At 37.7% G+C, this 20977-nt stretch overlaps 1 protein-coding gene across 1 annotated transcript; it reads left to right on the top strand.

The window, feature by feature from the left end:
* The first annotated feature begins 4199 nt into the window (after positions 1-4199).
* LOC137189341 (gastrin-releasing peptide receptor-like) lies at positions 4200-15577 on the top strand. Its single transcript, XM_067599125.1, has 4 exons — positions 4200-4924; positions 12477-12828; positions 13496-13609; positions 14903-15577. Exons 1-4 carry the CDS (start codon positions 4554-4556, stop codon positions 15182-15184), a joined length of 1119 nt encoding a protein of 372 aa, XP_067455226.1. The 5' UTR covers positions 4200-4553; the 3' UTR covers positions 15185-15577.
* Positions 15578-20977: the final 5400 nt, after the last annotated feature.

Raw genomic sequence — 20977 nt, 5'->3', positions numbered from 1 at the left:
TTTTGCTTGATATTTATGTGACATTTTGTGCTTCCACCTTTTCCTGGTGTAAATGATTAATTTCCTTTATTGTATTTTCACAAAACCAGAAGCCTTTTCAAAGGGTGAAAAATAATCATGAGTGTCTGTTTGCACTCATTTTTGATTTTTCCACCCATGCACATGTGTATATATGTGTGTATGTATGTGAAAATGTACAGTTTGTGTTTTACTCAGACCACATTCTCCTCTCTCCTCCAGGTTTCTTTTCCTGCCCCTCATCCCCTCCTTCTCCTCTGCTTTACACTGTAACCAATCTCATCTCTTGTGCACTTGCCAGTCTTATCTTGCCTCCACATAATGACTCTGGACCCCACGGCACCTTTCATTTTCTATCTCATACAATTAAACCACGCAAAATTGCCTGGCACCTCTTGACAAACCACAGAGATAAACAGGGATTAAGAGATGTTCTTTCTCTGTGGCATATTACATCCGGCTGGATTACCGGTAATCATTGTTTCTGTGTTTGTATTTGTGATATCTTGTTGAAAAAAAAACATTTCAGTGCATCACCTTCTTGAGTGCCTACTGATGGCCTTTTTCATCTCTGGTACCTGTGAAGTTCCATTATCCTGAGGCAGCCATGGGTCCATCACTTTCGACAGGAACCCCCTGGGTGTGGATGTGGAGCCACCAGGAGATCAGGTTAATGCAACCAGTCAGTCTGTGAAAGAACCACGTCTCATAGCCTTCACAGGAGCACAACATGACTCACACACTGGTTAATGCATCTGAACCACTTTGGGACTACCTGGGTCACAGTGGTACAGCCTGGCTCTGAGCTGAGCACAGATTCTCAGCATGCAATTTAAAAGTTCACTTTGCACTGGCCAATGGGAAAGGCTGTAATAGATGATTAAAACCATTAAACATGCCGCAATTCAAAACTTTTAGGGAATCTAAGTGATTATATTTAGAGGTTTAACTGTATTTATAGCCATGCTAGCAGTGTGGCTCTGTAGATGGCGATTCCCGTCAGTCCATCCACCACTTTGGCCCAGACTGAAATATCTAAACAACTGCTGGATGGATTGTATAGACATACATGGTCTCCAGAGGATAAATTATAATGACTTTGGTGATTTCCTGACTTTTCATCTGGCACCACCATGAGGTCAAAATTACAATTTGTCCAAATACCTGCAAAACCATCCGCCTCAGCTGTATTTTTTTAGTGCTAATTGGCAAATGTTAGTATGCTAATATGCTAAATTAAATTGTTGCACATGGTAAACATTATACTTGTTAAACATCAGCACATTAGCATTGTTGGAGTGATATGGTGGTGCACTGGTTAGCGCTGTTGCCTTGCAGCAAGAGGGTTCTGGGTTCAAACCTACCGGCAAGCCGGTGCCTTTCTGTGTGGAATTTGCAAGTTCTCCCCATGCCTGTATGGTTTCTCTCTGAGTGCTTCCGGCTTCATCCCGCAGACAAGAAACATGCAGCGTAGGTTAATTGATGACTCTAAATTGCCCATAGGTGTGAATGCAAATGGTTGTCTGTCTCTATACTATATTTTAGCCCTGCGATTGACCTGTCCAGGGTGCACCCTGCCTCTTGCCTAACGTCAGCTGAGATTGGCTACCCCGCCTGTAGACTCTTCAATCTTGTTCCAAAATGAATTTTGGTGATAGCAGATCATACATTTGATTTGATTTTCTAAACCACTCATCATGTTCAGAGTTTCTGGGGGCTGCAGTCTATTTCAACACACATTGTACAAGAGGCAGGGTACACTGTTGACAAGTTGGCAGTCTGTAATAACAATTCAGTTCGCTTCAAGTGAAAAAATCTTCATTTATTCCTATTATGTAGGCTTTGAATGTTTGTCTGTGATAGCCGGTTACTCAGTCATTGATCGTTGTGGAGCATTGGTAAGAAATCATATGGACCTGCCTTCAACTCTACAGATGAATCTTTACTCCAAACAAAATTATCTTGGTATACTTGGGACTTGGGTCTGCCTGTGTGTGTGTGTGTGTGTGTGTGTGTGTGTGTGTGTGTGTGAGTGTGGTTCTAAATGGAAATGCACATAGAAACAAACCACTTACACTGCATTGTCTGTAATGTATAAACTAGGTAAATTACTGTACGTAACTTTTATATTCCCATTGATAACAAAATTACTGAAACATAATGATCTTTACCAGGTATACAGCATTTCACTACTGTGAAATACTAAAGCACTTAACCCGAAAGATGTACTATTACTAAATCATCTTACATGCAATCAACAATATATCAAATCCTGACTTCAAATTTGCATATCCCTTACACAGAATTAGCCCAAAACTCCTTTAAATATTAAAAACAACACTGGACTTAAAATTAGCTTCAGTCACACTTTACACAGGAACCAAATGCTTCCAAAGAACCCAAAAACATGTGAAAGAAAATCTCTGTCTCTCTCCAGGCTGCGCAGACAGTTGTGTGCTGCAACTGCACAGACAATTGGTTTTCTAACGTGATTGGGATCTCTAGCCTCTGCCTATTCAGAACAATCTCTGTTATAGCAGTTGTTGAGGACATCTTCCAAATACACCACACATAAGGGGAAAAAGCACAAACAAGATAGTTAAAGGGCTATATGAACTTCTGGCTAGTTTGTCAGAAAATAAACAGACAAAACACAAAATATTAAGCATTGAATGAGCTATATATAAATATATAGTATAGGTACTTTAACTCATGTTTATATTGTATAAATAAGCTATACAAATGGATAGTAGAATGAAAGATGACTATTTTAAAAAGCAGGAGAAGTACAAGAGTGTCCTGATGGCAACTGTGAAAAGTGCTTTAATAGTACATTCATCAATTGTCATTGATTTGTTTGGTGTGAAACAAAGAAAAAGAAGTCAAATCTTTCTCGTTCACTCCAACAATAATTCAACAGATCTTTACAGTGCTGCTCATGCTGCCTCTGTCTTCCAGGGATATGCTGTGAATCCAGCGTATAAAAGAAAAGGTCAGAAGACTGAATAGCAGATTGCTATAAATGACGACCAACAGCTGCACTGGCTGAGAAGCAATAAAGTCTAAGAAGAAGGTCCTGTTCGTGCTCAACAATCACCTCTGTGTTTACACCCAGAGTTAATTGATTTTCAGACACTGTTTGAATTTACTCTCTATGATATTATCTCTGTCACATCATGTACAAGGTTTTTAGTTTTAGATACATTAAACTCATGACCCAGTTCTCTACCCTGCAGGAGAGACATTAATGCAGTTTGGGGGAGTCCTGGTGACCTAGATGTTTTAGACACTGATCATGTAATAGTAGCATCCCTTGTTCGAAACCATCAGGAGACCTGTTTTGCATATCACCCCCTATCACCATTATTTCCTGTGAGCTTCAATGTCAATGTCCATTAGTGGCAAAAATACCCAGTTTTGATAAAAACATCTAATAGGGTACATAATGGCTTTTGCAGTAGTCAGTTAACAGGATGAAAGGTAATTGAGATAAGACAAATATGCTACCTGTGCATCTAGCTATGGTTTTATAAAAACAGCCCATGAAACCTATGTTCTGTCCAAGTTTTAAAAAACTAACATTGTATTGTAATGTTGTATTTTATTTGAGTCATTTATGCTGTAAATCCATTTTTTTTTCTCCTTCAAAGCTGATTTTAACAAAATATCTAACAGTACACAATTTTCAGTCAATGATAGATAGATTTGACAATATTAAAAGTAAATACAAGGCTGTATCACTGTGTTAACACAAAATGTGTTTCCATTTTGATTCAACATCAGAAAGGAGAAGTGAGATGACAGATTTGGAAGCAAGACAAGACAGGTAAACAAAAAAAAACAAAAAAACAAAAAAAACAAAATAAACAAATGTAGAGCTGCAAGGACTAGTCGATTAATCGAGTAGTCAATATACAGAAAAGTAATTGCTAACTATTTTTTACAATCATTGTGAGTAATTTTTAAAGAAAAAATAGTAACATTCTCTGGTTCCAGCTTCTTAAATGTGAATATTTTCTCGTTGCTTCAGTCCTCTATGACAGTGAACAGAATGTCTTTGTGTTGTGGATGTTGACATTTTAAGTTGCATCTTGGGCTTCTGGAGACATTTTTCACCATTTTATGATATTTTATAGACCAAACGACTAATCGATTAATCGAGGAAACAGATTAATAATGAAGCCCTAAACAAATACTTATGATTCAATATTTAACATTACTTTTACCAAGAGCTTTGAACCCCTTTACAGCATTCTCTCTTAAGTACAACTGCACAGACACACATATTGATTGATCTTTATTGGTGCATGTTGTGTGCCGTTGAGCGCACTGGGTAGCAGCCCCCATAGCGGACCCCCGCGCTCAAACACTTGACATGAACACCACTCAAAAGCAGGACACAAAATTTTCACCACTGAGTTTTTACCTTTTCTCTGGAACCCCAAAGGACCTGCCCGTCTGTCTCTGAGTTTCAACTTTTATTTAAAAAAATAAATATATATATATATCTTGGGTTGGTTTGATCGGTGGGAGAGATGGAATATCTGTATCCAAATGCGTCGCGCAGCGTCACTGCTCTCCAAAGCTCGGCACGGACGATGTGGTACACCGGCGTGGCCATCGCTTCAGTTTACGGTGTAATCAGTGTGTTGGGGCTGATCGGCAACATCACCCTCATCAAGACGTTTAGCTCTGCCAAATCTATCCGCAATGTGCCGAATCTCTTCATGTCCAGTCTTGCGCTCGGAGATGTTTTACTGCTGGTGACCTGCGCTCCGGTGGACGCCAGCCGCTACCTGACAGAGGAGTGGCTGTTCGGGAGAGTGGGCTGTAAAGTCATCCCCTTCATTCAGCTTACCTCGGTCGGGGTGTCTGTGTTCACTCTCACAGCCCTCTCTGCTGACAGGTAGGATACGGTTTTGTTGTTATATATATATATATTTTTTTTTTAACTGACCCTATAAGATGTATAACTTTAAAAATGGCTTTAATGGCAGCCAAATGATCCAAATGCCATGTTGCATTTGTCGTTATAAAGAGTGGTACAGCTAGAACATATGTCCAAACTTGATGTTTATCATTACAGTGGAAAGCAAATATTTGTCCGTGTATTGATGAGGGGAGTATTACGCATGACAGAGCTGAGTGCCTCTGTTTTGAGGCTGTTGACGCGTAAAACCGATAATGGTAATCAAATGCTACAGAATCGATTGTAAATTAATAGCTGTCAATTAAAGATTTCCAAGATTTTTTTGTCAAATGGCAAACCCCTTAGAAGGAACTTTCACAGTTCAGGTGGCGAAAAAGTCACATAAGCCACAAGCTTAATAACATGCATGATATCAAAAACATTTAAAAGCCTTTCAGCGTAAATTTGAATGGTGTTGGAAAGTCAAGATGTGCTTCAATGATTCAAACAAGTTTAATGTTTATGCTATATATTTGAAGAAGATGCTTTAATATTAATATCAGAGCTTCCTTTTAAAACCAGAGAAAGAAAAAGCTGGATATCTCTAAATTCACAACAACCTTATGGGAAATATTATTTTAGTCACTTTCGTGTGTGTGATGTGTGCTTGCGAGCGTGCACGAATGAATGTCCAAGCGTGCATACTTTAATTCATCCTCTTATTATCTCCCATCGACTTCCCACGTCGTTATTTTTTCTCGCCCAAAGCGGCAGGAACCCCTTATTAACCTGTGTCACATAAGACTTTTCTACTGTTATAAATGAGCAACCTTGTGAGCACAAGAAACTGGATGAAAAGAATAATTTAAAAAAATGGCACTTTGGCGAATTTTAATTGACTTCGTGGTCCATATCTGTATAAATAATAATATTGTTTAACTCAACTTGATCATCCCTGACGTGTCAGTTTTAATTGAGACCATGGCCATGATGCACGTCCGTTTTGAGCTGAAAAAAAAAAAACACATTCAAAGCTTGAATGTATGATAGGCATGTTATCATGCTGTATCATTTTCTTTTACAGCACTGGCTATTTTTCAATTAAGTTACATCTGAATAGAGACTGCATTTTTCTTCTTGTTAAGGTAAGTCAATTTTCGCTTCAAGGTTGCATAACAACCTGCAAACTTTACGCAGATGTACATAGCTACTTATCTGTAGTGTGAAAAACACATTTTTGCAACAAACTATCATCACCACTGACATAATTTGTGACTGGTTTACTAGGCAGACTATAATGCATAATGCAACTATCAAGTTGCATTATGGGAAATGTAGGATCCACTGTTTTTGGAACTTGAAGCATATTAAAAGTCAGGATAACTCAGCTTCTTCTGCTTCAGTTTTAATCATCTATATAAAATCTGTGCTTTGTGAGTCCTCTATAGAAGCACATGAATAAAGGCATGTAAATCATTAAGTTTTACATACATGCATACATACAAATACATTCAATTTAATAAATATTCACTGTCAGGGTCCCAAGGCTATAGATGACACACTACTTGTAATGCTGGGCAGCTAAAAGTTATCTAACCTCATTTGTGACCTAAGCGATCTGTATATTAATGTGTGGTTTTGTCACATTGAATTATCCACACAAACCTCAGGGGAAAAAATAAAAATATAACTTTTTGACCTGTTATCCAGCACAGATTGTATCTTAAAGGGAATGTTTTGTCATCTCACAGGTGTCTACTGTCTGCCTGGAATGGAAAAATGTTTGCCTGTCGTGAAACCAAAGTGTAAATCTAATATTTCCACAGACTGCACCCACCACTGCCCCGTCCTGCCATAGCCAGTAGAGATGGAAATCACAAATCACTTTGCTGATTTGAATCATCTTGCTCAGTTCAGTTCAAATGTACTCTGTTCACTTTTTTCCTAAACTAAGCAATCACGTCACTGTTCAAAATGGCCAGACATTCAGCACTAATTCTGGCTGTCTTCAGTTCAGTAGCACGTTCAGATGTTGTTCAAGCTGTCACATTCAGTTCAGTACAGCACTATACAGGCACTGCACATATGTTTAATAGCTCAGCAGCCTATTATTTATGACAGAGTTATCCAATCATGATTGGTTCTGTTGCTTTTTGCAGTCTTTTAACACTAGAACTGCCAGGGGTCGCAACAGGTAAAATTTACCTGCGCACCTGGCTACTACATTTCTGATAGGATACTAAAAAATGTACTCTGTCATTGTATTAAGGCATTGTCTTCACAAAGGAATGTCTAAAGTCACAAAATCAGTTCTCTTGTTTTATAATCTTAGTCTCTCTAAAAACACTAATTGCTTTGCATGGCCATCAGTATGGCTTAGTCTAAAATAGACAATAATGAGCCATAATAATAAACAACCACTGCGCTTTGGGTATTTAAAAGACCAGTGTGTAGGAGTTAGTGGCATCCAGCGGTGAGGTTGCATATTGCAACCAACTGAATACCCCTCCCTTTCCAAGCGTGTAGGAGAACCTACGGTGGCCTTGAAAGTCACGAAAAACATGGAAGGCCCTCTCTAGAGCCATTGTGTGGTTTGTCCATGCTGGGCTACTGTAGAAACATGGTGATGCAACATGGCGGGCTCCGTGGAAGAGCACCCGCTCCCAATGTAGATATAAAGGGCTCATTCTAAGGTAACAAAAACATAATGATTCTTATTTTCAGATGATTAGACACTAATTAAAACATACATGAATATTATATTCCATTTCTGCCAAATCTGTTCCACAAGATGCCACTAAATTTTACACACTGCACCTTTAATGTTGCAACAAAATCGACATGACAAAGTCAGGTGCAAAATTTCACCTAATCAATTATTAATGATGTGTGAATAAGAAAACACCACCAAGAAATTTGAGGTAACCAGTAAAGCTTTTTTTTTTTTTTTAAATTTATAACATCACAACACAAATATATATTTTTCTTTTGATGTTCCATTCAGGAAAACAGTGTAAGGCAACAGGCAAATTAGGCTAAATCGCTTATAAACAATTAATAGTAATTTTACTTTTTTTTACAATTTTAGCAGACATTCACCTTGACTGTGGATTTTTCACAGACAGCGTTCCTGCACTTGGGGCACTTGGTGAAGGTGTTTTTGCAGGTCATTCTCCTCTGATCTTTTTATTATCTAATTATGACTTGACGTAGTTGTCAGATAACGCACTCCTACGAGTGAGTCATGAGTCATGACCTAACTGAAGCTGCAAGAATCTTGCGATTCTTCCTGGATTTCTCTCACAGTGGTGAATCTTCTCCTTTTCATGTATATTTGCAGCAAATCCAATAACTACACCTTACTCCTATGCTATCTATGGTGTCTGGGAATTTTGGGGTGCACACTCGTATAACGTACAGAATGCTGAGGTCACAAAAGGGGTTAATTTTACCTAACAGCAGCTCTTTTTCTCCTTATGTGAATGAATATTTATCCATCATACAGCTATAGTTACAGATTGGAAGAGAACCACATGAAAAACAAAGTTAAACCTTTGAGTCACGTATTAGCCACTTGCCTACAAGCTTCTAGTTCTAAAAGCATGTTCAAAGAAAGAAACCCTATTAACGTCATAAGTTTGCCACAGTAGGCTATTTTTCTACTAAAGGTCATCACTGCTTACTTCACATTGGGAAATAATTGGAGTGGCGGTAGAGGAAATAAGCTCCAAGGCTTCGAGGTTTACCTATTTGGTTGGATAAGCTTTGTTGTGTATTACTGGTAATCAATAATTTTAATTGCATGTCTTCTGCAACAGGAAGACGTTCAACATGTGGGTGAGAGTTGATGCATCCAAGGTGAAATGACTGCTGGGGAGGTGAGTGCTGATGTGTCCTAATTGTCTGCTGGAGACACATTTCACCAAACCCTTGTGTCTGTCAGCAAGCTCCAAACTTTTCCCACTCGTTTAATTCAGTGTCTTTAATTTGTCATTTGGCAGCATGCCAAGCAGCATCATTGAGGAAGAAGCATTCAGTACTGACAAAAATGAAAGACTCTTGTGGTATGCCTCAGATGAGAACTGAAGCCTGCAGCAGCTGGAAGAGGAGATTTGTTTTTCTGCAAATTATTTTGTATTTTACTTTGTATTTTTATTTTGTATTGCACATGTTTTAATTAATGATAATTAAATATATTTTATAGCGGAAATGTTCAAAGAAAAATGGGAATTTGAAATGGAAATTCTATTTTCAGATGAAATGAAGGGGGAAACATTTGAAACTGGACATAGACAAAAAGCTCAATGTGGAGAGAATTTGAATTTCATGCTGACATAATTAAATATAATAATTAATCTGATTGATGTTAGAGTTGGTGAGGCTTGGTAGGAGACTGTACTGTATATTTGGGACTGCCCAAAACTCCAATTGAATATTTTGCCAATATGTATTGGAAACATATTCAAATAAAGATTGAGATGATTTTGACTTGGAAAGCAGTGATTTTTATTCTTGGTGCCCTACCTGTGAACAACAAAATGAAGACACAGCAAAAAATAACAACAAAAAAACCAAAAATAAATAAACAAACTAAAACCTGGCTACAATTTTTCATATATGTGGTTATCTTTCAGAGCCTCCATGAGTTGTAAAGCCACTGTCTTTTCAAGGAGTGTTGCTATAAATTGCATCTTAGAAATGGGTTCTATTGCTGTAATTTAATGGTTCAAGGCCAGATGTTTTTTAAGAGAGAATGAATTAATGAATGATAATGTTGCCCTGTAGCTGCTGGATGTGGAAACAAGCAACTGTCTGCTAACAAGTTCAACATATCAACTCAAAAGGTTATGATTGAAGTGTTGTGTTCTCAGCTTGTTTCTGCTGCCCGAAAGCGGCCAAAAAATCTGTTAATGCAGGTTTAACTAACTCATCCAGTCTACACCAAATTTGGCACAAAGCAGATCTGGAAAAATCCAAAAGAAATGTATACTTTTTTTGTTTTCTGACATGCCATACTATATTGATATCCCTGTAACTGATTGTCAGTTCTTGTAAGTGTGGCCTATTTGACTCTCATGATTCTTTAATGCATCAAAAACTGCAACCAAATTTTAGACAAGTTATTATGTATATTATATGTTAAATATATTATATAAATAAGTTATTTTTTCAGATTCAATGGGACTTTTAATGTGACACCAGAGCAATGTTATATAAAGTTAAATGACTGCCAGAATGGCTGTCGATAGGTATGTATTTTAATATAGAAATGGATCCACATTATATGTATTACTATGATAAATTGTAAAGCTTTATTGTTTTAGCACTCTATTCCTCTGTTTAAAGTATTTCTTTTTAAAATCTCCCACATCAAGTTATTATTAGTATTACTTTTACTCTTCACACCTTGTAATATGTGTGAAAAATGTGGGAATTTTTCTGGCTGACCTCACATGCACATAGTGTTTATCAATGAGGAAGAGCTGGACGTGACCCTGAGGTTTCTATGCCCTGAGCAGTGTTGCTAAGATACTGTGGCAATTCTGTTATTCTGTTATTATATGAGTATATAATTGCTATAATTGCCATAGGGGGTCCCTGTTACTTTATATTCAACAATCTGACATCATGCTGACGCTGGAGCCATGGTTAGTTGCCAGTTTCTTAGGTACACCTAGTTAAAACTAATGCAGTCTAATACAACAGCCCTGCAATAAACCCGACCATAATGTTTAGTTTATGCTGAAATGGTCTCAGAGAGATGTTGATTCAACTTCATGGTCATTTTGGAGGCTTCAGTTTGTGGTGCTATTGAATATTATAGAGGTGTTTCTAATATTTTGCACACCACATTTATATCAATTAGGTAAATAACAGAAAAGCATCCCAGAATAAGTCAGTAAATAAATCAGTCCAATTCAACAGCACCACAAACTACAGCCTCCGCAATGACCGTAAAGTTGAATCAATACCTCTGTAACAATTTTAACAAAAACTGGACATTACTGTCTATCCATCATGTAGGATTCATTGCAGAGGTGTTGTATCCGACTGCATCACAGTTTTAGCAAGGAGTATTTAATAAACTAGCAGCTGATGGTATGTCACTAAATAAATTCAAAAAGCTGTATTGAAAGTGTTTACATGCTTTATTTAACATACTTTACGTAAAAGCAGCAGTATTATGATGCCAAAAACTCCATTACTATTGAAAGTCCAGAGGTATTAATGTAATTTCGAATTGCACAATTTTAACATGTAAGGATTGTCTGGATAATAGGTGAACCTCGGGTTTTGTCTACTTCATATAACTGTTGAGTAGTTAATAACTTATGAGCAATATTTTGTGTGTAATATTTTAAGTAGAAATTTCTGAACTCTGTACTCGATATATGTCAGCTATATTTATGGGAGTAACAGCTACAATATTTCTCTCTGTTGAGAAATGTAGTGTGAACAGGATATTCTATTTAATACACTGTTTTTCAGAGAAATACAAGCGCATGTTGTGTGGTTCAGTTATCTGAATCTGGGCTGTTGGATTGCTCAGTGCCACAATGTTATCAGTTCAGTTATGTTTTTCAAGGACTTTAATCAAGCAAAGGACTTTATTTATTGTAAAATATCCTTGAATTGAATGGTGTTTTCAAAATAGCATTTTTCACGTATTTTCTAAGAACTACTTCTCTATAAACTACTGCCCTAGAAAGGTGAAAAAAGGGGAGGATTGAGAACTAGGAGGGTAAATAGAAATGAAATGACAATGAAATGTAATAGATTGTGGAGGTGAATTGGTCAAAGACATTTAAGTACTTGACTTCCAGCTTTTCTTTCACCACCTTTCACGCTCTAAAAATTGGCTCAGAAATCTCTGTTTTTATTAAATTACATGGCTGAACACAAAGCCAGATGTTTCGGCATAGACACCTTCTTCAGTGCGGAAAACCCATATTATACCGCAGATATTTCTGCCTACACAGTGTGGCCAGTGCAGGTGGCACTGATGACACTCACTAGGGCTGACTCATCTCAATCAAAGCTCACTCTAAACAAAGACCAAACCAAACAAACAAAAACTACAATAGCCTACTTTAGAACAGCAAACGAATATAATGCAAAAAATACAAATACATAGTCATACATTTACACAAATGAACACATACGTAAATTAAATCAAATCAGAAACTCCAACATTTGAATTGCAACCATCAAGCTGCAGGCCATCATGCACAGTTCAAAATATCAGGGGGCTTTATGAAAGGTGTGAGAATCAGTTCTTCATTCATGCCATTGGGAATAAACTATTTAATCTATAAATCCACTTTGCCTCAAGTTTTAACAATGCATTGTTCATGTCACCTCCTGACTTCTTGGCTGTATGGTATCAACACCAATGCACTTAGGATCTTCATTCTGTGTGGTTTTTAACTGCATTATTACCAAATAGAAACACTAAAGTAAAACAGAGCATACTCCTGAAATTGATTCTTTATTGAAACAATACAATAAGAACTTCCAATCTCTAAGGTATCTATCTCTAATCTATCAGGTACAGAGCTATCGTGAAGCCCCTGGACATCCAAACATCAAGCACCCCTACCAGCATTGTCTCGCGGGCAGCACTCATCTGGCTCTTCTCACTGGTCCTGGCAATCCCCGAGGCGGTATTCTCTGACCTCCACACCTTCAACATCACCTCCACTAATGAGAGCTTCATCACCTGCGCACCTTATCCCCATGCTGGGGAACTGCACCCCAAGATCCACTCCATGGCCTCCTTCCTCATTTTCTACATCATTCCCCTACTGGTCATATCAGTTTATTACACCTTCATCGCCCGCAGCTTGATGAGGAGCGCTTCCAACCTGCCTGTGGAGGGAAATGTGCATGCAAGACGACAGGCCAGTGTTTAAGTCCAGCTGAAATTAAATTGCATGTTTTTTTGTCTGCTACACTATACATAACCACTATGTGAATCACTTTCTTACCTTCATTTAGAAAAAACAAAAAACTAAAAGGTAGAAATTCATACTTATTGTTATCCATCTAGGTATTTGGAGAAGATGTTTCCATATAGCCAAGCAAATCACTTCACTCTAAACCATATTTGCAGTAACATCAGTGTTGTATCATAGGCAGAGCAGATAGTCACACTGAGCCCGATAGCATCCTGCTCCAGGCTTCTTCTTATCTAACTTACAAACATGGACACACGCCTTGTCCTGCACCTTAGCTTGTTAAACGATCCACCAAACAAACATTCACAGGGGAAATGTGCACTTGTAACTTGAGTTAGCAGGTGAAAAAGCTAATTAGCTGGTCAGCTGCAGAATATCAAACATGTAAACATACCTGAAAACATCACTTTGGTCCATTTAGATGTTGGTGTAGTCCTTACTCCTCAGTACCACTGCTAATAACACCCTGTCCGCCCATGACTGGTGGGCTACAGTGCAAGTTTGTTTACTTTGAGTTTTGTTTTTTTGTTTTTTTTTTATTAAATAATGATTAATCAATCATCCAACAGAGTTGCTCTTTGGTTTTGAAGTTTTTTTCTACAACCAACAGGTTGAATCAAGAAAGCGACTGGCCAAGACTGTGCTGGTGTTTGTTGGCCTCTTTGCAGTATGCTGGCTACCGAGTCATGCCATCTACTTATACCGCTCCTATCACTACTCCCAGGTAGACAGAAAGCACTTCTCTTTATTTCGGAGTACACTTGTTTCTATCTGTTTGTATACACCAGCTGTGTTTCACAAAGATACTATCTATATCTGTTTTTTTTCACAAAAATGTTTCCATTAGAATCTGTAATCATATTTATACCTGAAGTGGGCAGGGCTTATAAAAATCAATTACTTTTTACTGCCATTTATACTCCTCATTTAGCTGTCCATCAAACATACAAAACATAACAATAACATATACAATATACAATAACACTTGTAGTATAATATTATAGCCATGTTCCTACATTAATTAGTCATAAATCAGCTATGTAACTGTTAACTGTCAAATAAATAAATATAGTGGAGAGGAAAGTACAAGTCAGAACTGTGTCTGGCATATATATATAGTTGATGCATCATCAGGGACAATGGACAGTCATTGACTGTCCCAGAGTTAGCTAGATAGCTAAATTTCATCAGCAGTCCCTGGGCAGGCAAATTAGTTACAGTATCAAATGTTACAATTCCTATAGGAGTATAGTAAATAAACATTATGTCATACAACACTAAAAGCACTATCCATTTTAAGTATTACATCACACAAAAAATAAGATAAAATACTCTCTGTTTACTATTAATGTGATTGTGGGTAATTTTCAAAAAATACTTGGCAGGTGATTGGCTGAACCATTTGTCTATCATCGTCTACCATCGTTTCACCTTGCGAGGCAGCTGGCTTTGCAAGATCACGCAAGAATCCTCATAGGATGCTGATTGGTCCAAACCAATGGTGGTTCAGACACAAGTGCATAACTTGAAGCGTAACAAGATGGATTCCTACATGATCTCATGATGTTGTGATCTTGTGAGTCAAACTGCCTTGTAAGATAATGAGTTTGCAAGGTAAACAAAATTAGCAAAGTTCAAAAGGTTGTACTTTGTAATTGTATGGCAGTGATGATTCCTTGTAGGCTATGACAGCATAGCATGATTTCTCTTCAAAATTGGAGGTTGTTTAGATAACGGGATGAGCCGCAGATGAATAAAAAGTTGGTCTGAAGTGTCTGACAAATAAATGTGAACACTTTTGACAAAAAATGGGCCATTATAGCTCAGTGAGCAAGATGAAAAGATGAAAGTCAGATGAAAGTTGGTATGAGGTGTCTGGAGGTGTTTTGTATCTGAATAGTGTATTCATATTTGTATACACACATCTCTATTCTGTATCTGTATCTCCATCTTATAATCTTGTAGAAAAAATTTTCTCAACCCTCTTTCTTCGTCCTCTGTCTCTCCCCTGCACTAGGTTGACACTTCGCTGGTTCACTTTGTGTGCAGCGTCGTAGCGCGTATCCTGGCCTTCACCAACTCATGCCTCAACCCATTTGCCCTTTATCTGCTGAGCAAGACCTTCCAGAAGCAGTTCAACCAGCAGCTGTGCTGCTGCTGCCGTATGATCCTCAAGCACTCCTCGCAGAGCCCGACACATTTCAACACACGTGTCACCTCTGTCCGCAGCACACATCACTCCATGGCAAGTCTGAGCATGATAAATGGCAGGCAGGGCTATCAGGAGGATTGTGTGTGAGGGAAGTGTGTGTGTGTGTGTGTGTGTGTGTGTGTGTGTGTGTGTGTGTGTGTGTATGTGTCTGTATTCCTCACTTTTTACTTTTTGTCCTTATGGGGACAAAAAGTAAGTCCCCTTAATGTAAATCATTAATTTTAGAGTGAAGACTTGGTTTAAGGTTAAGGTTAATGTAGGGTTATGTTAAGGTTAGGGTTAGGCATGTGGTGGTTATGGTTAAGGTTAGGATAAGTCTTCAGGAAATTAATGTAAGTCAATATTATGTCCTCTGAAGTGATGGAAACATGACTGTGTGTGTGTGTGTGTGTGTGTGTGTGTGTGTGTGTGCGTGTGTGTGTGTGTCTGGACATACAATTATGCAAACAAAAGAATATAGTCAAAATTATTTTACAAAATATTTTGATCATAAGAACATTACATAATTCATCAAAATATAAAAAAGATACATAGTAGTAGTACTGTAAAAGGCTACTCCAGCGATTAAATATTGCATTTCTATAAAGTTTGGGGACTTGAGAGACAGTGTTCAGAATCCAAGCACCAGAGGCCAGTATATCCCGACTATGACTACGAGTATTGGTCAAACTCAACAACACTGGATCCTACATTTTCCTGTCTCTCCCTAACAAATTACAATTTCATACATAAAACTAATTTTTTTCCCCAATTACATCTTGATGGGAAACACAAATGTTGCCTGGATTATGTTCACGGGCAATCTTTAATCCATCAAAGCAGGTGTTACATTTTTGCACCACGTGGAGGTCATGGTGGCAGTCAGGTGGAGGGTCAGTGTAAAAAGCTCAGTTCTTCAACAGTGCAGACTGAGACCCACATATGTTTAGATTTAGGCAACAACAGCATATATCATGGGACATATCATGGTTTTTGTGATTTTATGTCATTTATATGCTGTTAAGCTGTCTGATATTTATGTTAAACATAGTCAAAGGCCCAAAACTTGAGATGAACATATGTAAAAATGCTCCCTGCAAGTCAAAAGCTCAGGCTTTAACCTGCTCTCGAGATGATGACAGATTTTTCGCACATGCCCACGAACATCCTTTCATTCCGTAACCTTTGTTGCTAAGGTTGTCCATTGGGTTGTTCGTGTTGGCCACTTGGATCTGATTCAGGCTTGAGTATGTGCGGATACATTTGAGCGAATGAGAAAGAGAAGTGAAATCCTACTACTGCTGTTGTTTACCCTCCCGAACCACTGAGGGACAGCTTCCAGAAGCTGTCCAATCAGAACAGAATGGGTTTAAGTGGGTTGAACTGAGGGGCTGCATAAAGGGCCAGTATAAGATAAACAGGGAGATTTTTGAATTGTAAATCATGCAAAGATATTCGAGTAGAAGTTAGAGAAAGATGGTTGCTTTGGTTAAATGTTAATAAACTGTCTGTAAACTGTAAATGTCTCGTGCTTCAAGTCACTGTGGAATTTTTTCCTATTAAACCAAACCCACAATCTTTCCCTAACCTTCACTGTCTGTGTGTGTGCCTGAACATAGCCATAGTTAGAGTAGATATTATGGACAAACAAATGAATTTTCAGGTAATGTTTTGCAGTCTCTACTGAACCTATCTGCATATGCCAGATACGAAAATTAACAAACTTTCTTCATTGTGTTGCTAAAAATGTCACCCATGGGGCATTGTGTTTCTAGCCTATTAAAAAGTATTTCCTGTTGCAAATCAGTAATATGTAAATGTAATTTCTAGGAAATGGGGTAGACCCTCGCCATAATGCAACACAATAAAATCTCTGACATACACCCTGTGCCTGTGTTTCAAACTGCACATCTCGCGTTTGTGTTGCAGGCTCCAAGCCCAAACTGAGATAACTGGAATCAGGGGTATTTATTTAGATGTGGCAAACCTCCTCCATAGCGACAGAGGACATTATTCAACTGTTTCCGCAGGCTGTAACTGAACTCCATGTGTAAAACTGGTTGAGTGTCCCTTGATGGGTTTCATCAAGCTTACAACTTCTGACAGAGGTACAGTGTTTGGCAGAAGTTGAGAGAGGAGAGGCATGAAAGGATTGCATTTTGCTTCTGTGAACAAAAATAATCTCTAATGAAGCTACATGTACAGTATATGCTGTATGTAAGTGAAAACATCAACAAAGAAGAAAACAATGTCAGTCTAAGAATAAGATCATCAAGATTATGACACCTTAAATTAAGTAAAATAAACCCCCCTAAATCATAAACATTGTACTTTGTTATGATTTTGGCACCAGATTATGGTGTGTGATGTCACCAAAAGACAAAAGTTCAATCATTGTGCTGGAGAGTGTGGTTTCTTTTTATATTAGTGTATTTTCAGCTTAATATTGATATATATTATTCTGCCTGCACCCTGTCACTGTGTATGTACAATATTTCTAGATGTCAGATACTGTGATAACTGTGAAGTTCAGAGATGTATTTAAATGTTGTTCTCTGGTTACAGAATGTTTATTGATCTGTGTATCAGTTGCACACAGTGTGAAAAATAAACAGTGAATGTAAATGTGTGCATTAGAAATCATATTTGTGATTTGGATTACACTAATAATGTGTGTTTATATTTTTTGTAGTTGTGTGTGTGTTAATGCAATTTATATGTATTTACAGAAGGTTCAAACTGTTGGTGTTTAGCTTAAACATATTGCACCATGTATTTCTCTCACTGATCAAAAAAAAAAATAATGTAAAATCTATAAAATCAATAAAAATGGCAGACAGTTTAGTGTGCTCTATATCTCTTTCTACATCATTTTGAGGTTGTACTCCATAGTGAAGGTGGATACTCATAGTCGTCTTTGTACTTTGGTTATATTAAGAGTCTTAGTCCTGTTGACTGTGTATACAACACATAGTCCCTGCACCCCTGGTTTCACTGGGCATAATTATTCTGCACTGTCACATGCTACGTTTACAGTCACCGTATCACATCGTAATGTCCTAATTTGGTGTTTCACAGAGGGTGAGGATTATGCCCAGGCTGTGATGAGTGGGTGTATAATTCAGTCTGGATAGTGTTTGTTTAATTATGGTGTGAGCACCATTCCAAATTTCTGTCCTGCATGGTCTCAACCATCTACTTAACATGTCATCTTTATAGTCGCGCTCATTCTGTGGGAAGTCTGGAATGTAAATATGGATTTGTCGTTATCGTTTTAATTTAAGGAATGAAAGGAGCACAAATTAAATGAACAGGGTTTAGTTGAGACTAATAAAAGCATATTAGCACATGTTTGAAATCCCTTTAAAAATGCCCTAAAGGAGAAAAAGGTCACTTCATGGCCTTTTTAAAAGTCCTGTATTTAGAGCTGAAATGATTAGTCAGTTAATCGATTAGTCAATTGACACAAAAAATCAATCGCAGCTATTGTGATAATCGAAGTATCGTTTTTGTCTTTACTAAGCAAAAAAGCCAAACAGCTGGTTGCAGCCTCTCAAATGTGAGTATTTGAAGCTTTTTGGTGTCATACATGATGGAAACTGAATTTCTTTGTATTTTAAACTGTTAATCAGACAAAACAAGACATTAGAAGACGTCACCATGAGCTCTAAGAAATTATAACAGACATTTTTCACAATTTTCTGACATTTTACAGACTAAACTTGTTTAGTTGAGAAAATAATCAGCAGATTAATCGATAATGAAAATAATTGTTAGTTGTAGCTCTAGTTGCGTTTTCATGCAGGACTTTTAAGGTTCAAGAGGGAATTTTTTTAGGAATTTAAAAGGAATCCAACAGAAATTCTAGATACATTTTGCAGGGACTCAAGATGAATCCAGCACAATTCTCCGCTTCCTTCAGGAATTCAAGATTTTTTCTGCTTTTATAACTCCAGCATGATACTGTTCACTGAAGGAATTCTGCATTGCCACCTCTCATACTTGCACCTGCAGGATTACAGCAGCAAATATGACATCAAGTTTAAATATGATGATGAATAATGCTAATGATTTTCGTAATCAGTTAGGTTCATTAATTGTTTAAAGATCCCCTCCAGACATGTTTAAAGACATTTAAAGGTACTCTGCTTTGAATAATTTCTGTCTGATATGGGTTTTACACAAAAGATTCAATTAACAAGTTAAAAATCCTTAAAATGGCACCTCCTCCATGTCCCTATATCCCTATATATATCTATAAATATTCAATATTTTTCATTTCAAAAGTTTAACTATTAGGCACAAGATGTCTCCTACTTCACTGAAATGTCAGATCTCAGTCTGTGTGCGCTGGAGGCTTCAAGTTTCCATATCACATATTATCACACAGCAGTAAAACAATAAATCTGTTATTTATGGCGTGTTTCAACATGTGAATGCATTTGTGACAACATACATGACCTCTCCTTCCTCTCTGTTAGTTTCGAAAAACTTGGTGAAGTAATAGATAGAGAGAGGGAAGTGTGTCTCAATGAGTCACGTGAAGTTTGAACTTTGAGTTTCAGCGTCATATCTCTATTGAAAGTTTTCTCTTGTCATATGAACAGGAAGTGAGACTACTCAGAACTCTCTCCATAAGAGGAAAGAAATGAAAAGCAGAAACACCTCCAGCTGTCCTAAAACTGTAATTCAGTCATCTTAAAGGTCAGTGTTGAGTGTAGGTGTTGTAACTGCTCACTGAGCAGTGTATTGATCCATATGTGGTTGGCACCCTTGTTCGCTTATGTGCTAACCAACCATGCATTTCAGAACTGTCAAAGAACATCAGTGGACTGAATGTCTTCATGTCACTTCATAGGAAACGTATCCCCTTCAGATTAAGAATCTGTGACATGGGAGCCTTCTTACATCTGATCTGTAATCGTCCTTCAGTAGAGCAAAGTGAGTCTTCTTTCAGACCTTTATGCCATGTTTCAGTTTGCAGTGAGTTTTACCTTGAGACAAAGTCACACCATGATAGTAAGAATGATATATTAAAGTTTTTTTTTCTGATTTCCTGTTATTTATATTATTTTGTAATGTTGAATATCTATACTAAACATGGTCACAGTTCCAAAACTTGAGGTGAACATATGTAGAACGTTTTGTTTGTGATTGTTTTTTCTACTTTACTGACAAGCTGACGTCAGCTTGTCACTCATGCCCATAAACAGCAGTACGTTCCATAGGCTTTGGTTAGGGATGCACAATATTATCGGCATGTCATTGGTATCGGTCGATAAAGGCTCTAAAATGAAATATCTGTATCGGCCATTTCTGCCGATTATGAGAGGCCGATTTGTTGCCTTCACCTCCGCCACCTGACTGTGCTTCCCTCCACGGACTGTTTCACCCTGATGGTCCCGGTGCTTCCCACGCAGGCTCCACTTCACTTAAGATGCCCGTCAGACCCGCTTAGGTGCATTACCGCCACCAGAGATTAAATCCTACACATTAATCCTGTCTGTCTAATGAACTCAAAGAAAACTCTACTGCTCCACCCACTTGGCAGGTTCATTAAAGTTTTATGGCTGAGCTCCTGAACTCCAGTCTACCTAAATTCTTCCTTCATATATTGTCTTTCTTGATCATACTTAGTTCAATCTATGCTTGCATGCATAATAGTCTCCTCAGCCAGCTGGAAAAAAATATGTGCCTATATCGGTATCGACATTGGCAATTGACCACCGTGAGTTGGAAATATCGACATATCGGATATCGGCAAAAAATCAAATATCGTGTATCCCTAGCTTTGGTGCTAAGATTGTTGCTAAGGTTTTTCCATGTTTTGTGTGCGTCATATTTCAGATCAGATATCGGCTCAAACATGTACAGACGTATTTGAGAAGTTGAAATTTTGAG

This window comes from Thunnus thynnus, chromosome 1 (genome assembly GCF_963924715.1).
Source record: "Thunnus thynnus chromosome 1, fThuThy2.1, whole genome shotgun sequence".
Classification (NCBI taxonomy): Eukaryota; Metazoa; Chordata; class Actinopteri; order Scombriformes; family Scombridae; genus Thunnus; species Thunnus thynnus.
The sequence above is the reverse complement of the archived record's forward strand: the minus strand, read 5'-3'. Positions and strand labels throughout refer to the sequence as shown.

Coding starts and splice junctions, on each gene's coding strand:
- LOC137189341 (XM_067599125.1), top strand. CDS start 4,554: ATGGAATATCTGTATCCAAATGCGTCGCGCAGCGTCACTGCTCTCCAA. Junction 4,925..12,476: donor ACAGCCCTCTCTGCTGACAG/GTAGGATACGGT, acceptor CTAATCTATCAG/GTACAGAGCTATCGTGAAGC. Junction 13,610..14,902: donor GCTCCTATCACTACTCCCAG/GTAGACAGAAAG, acceptor CCCCTGCACTAG/GTTGACACTTCGCTGGTTCA.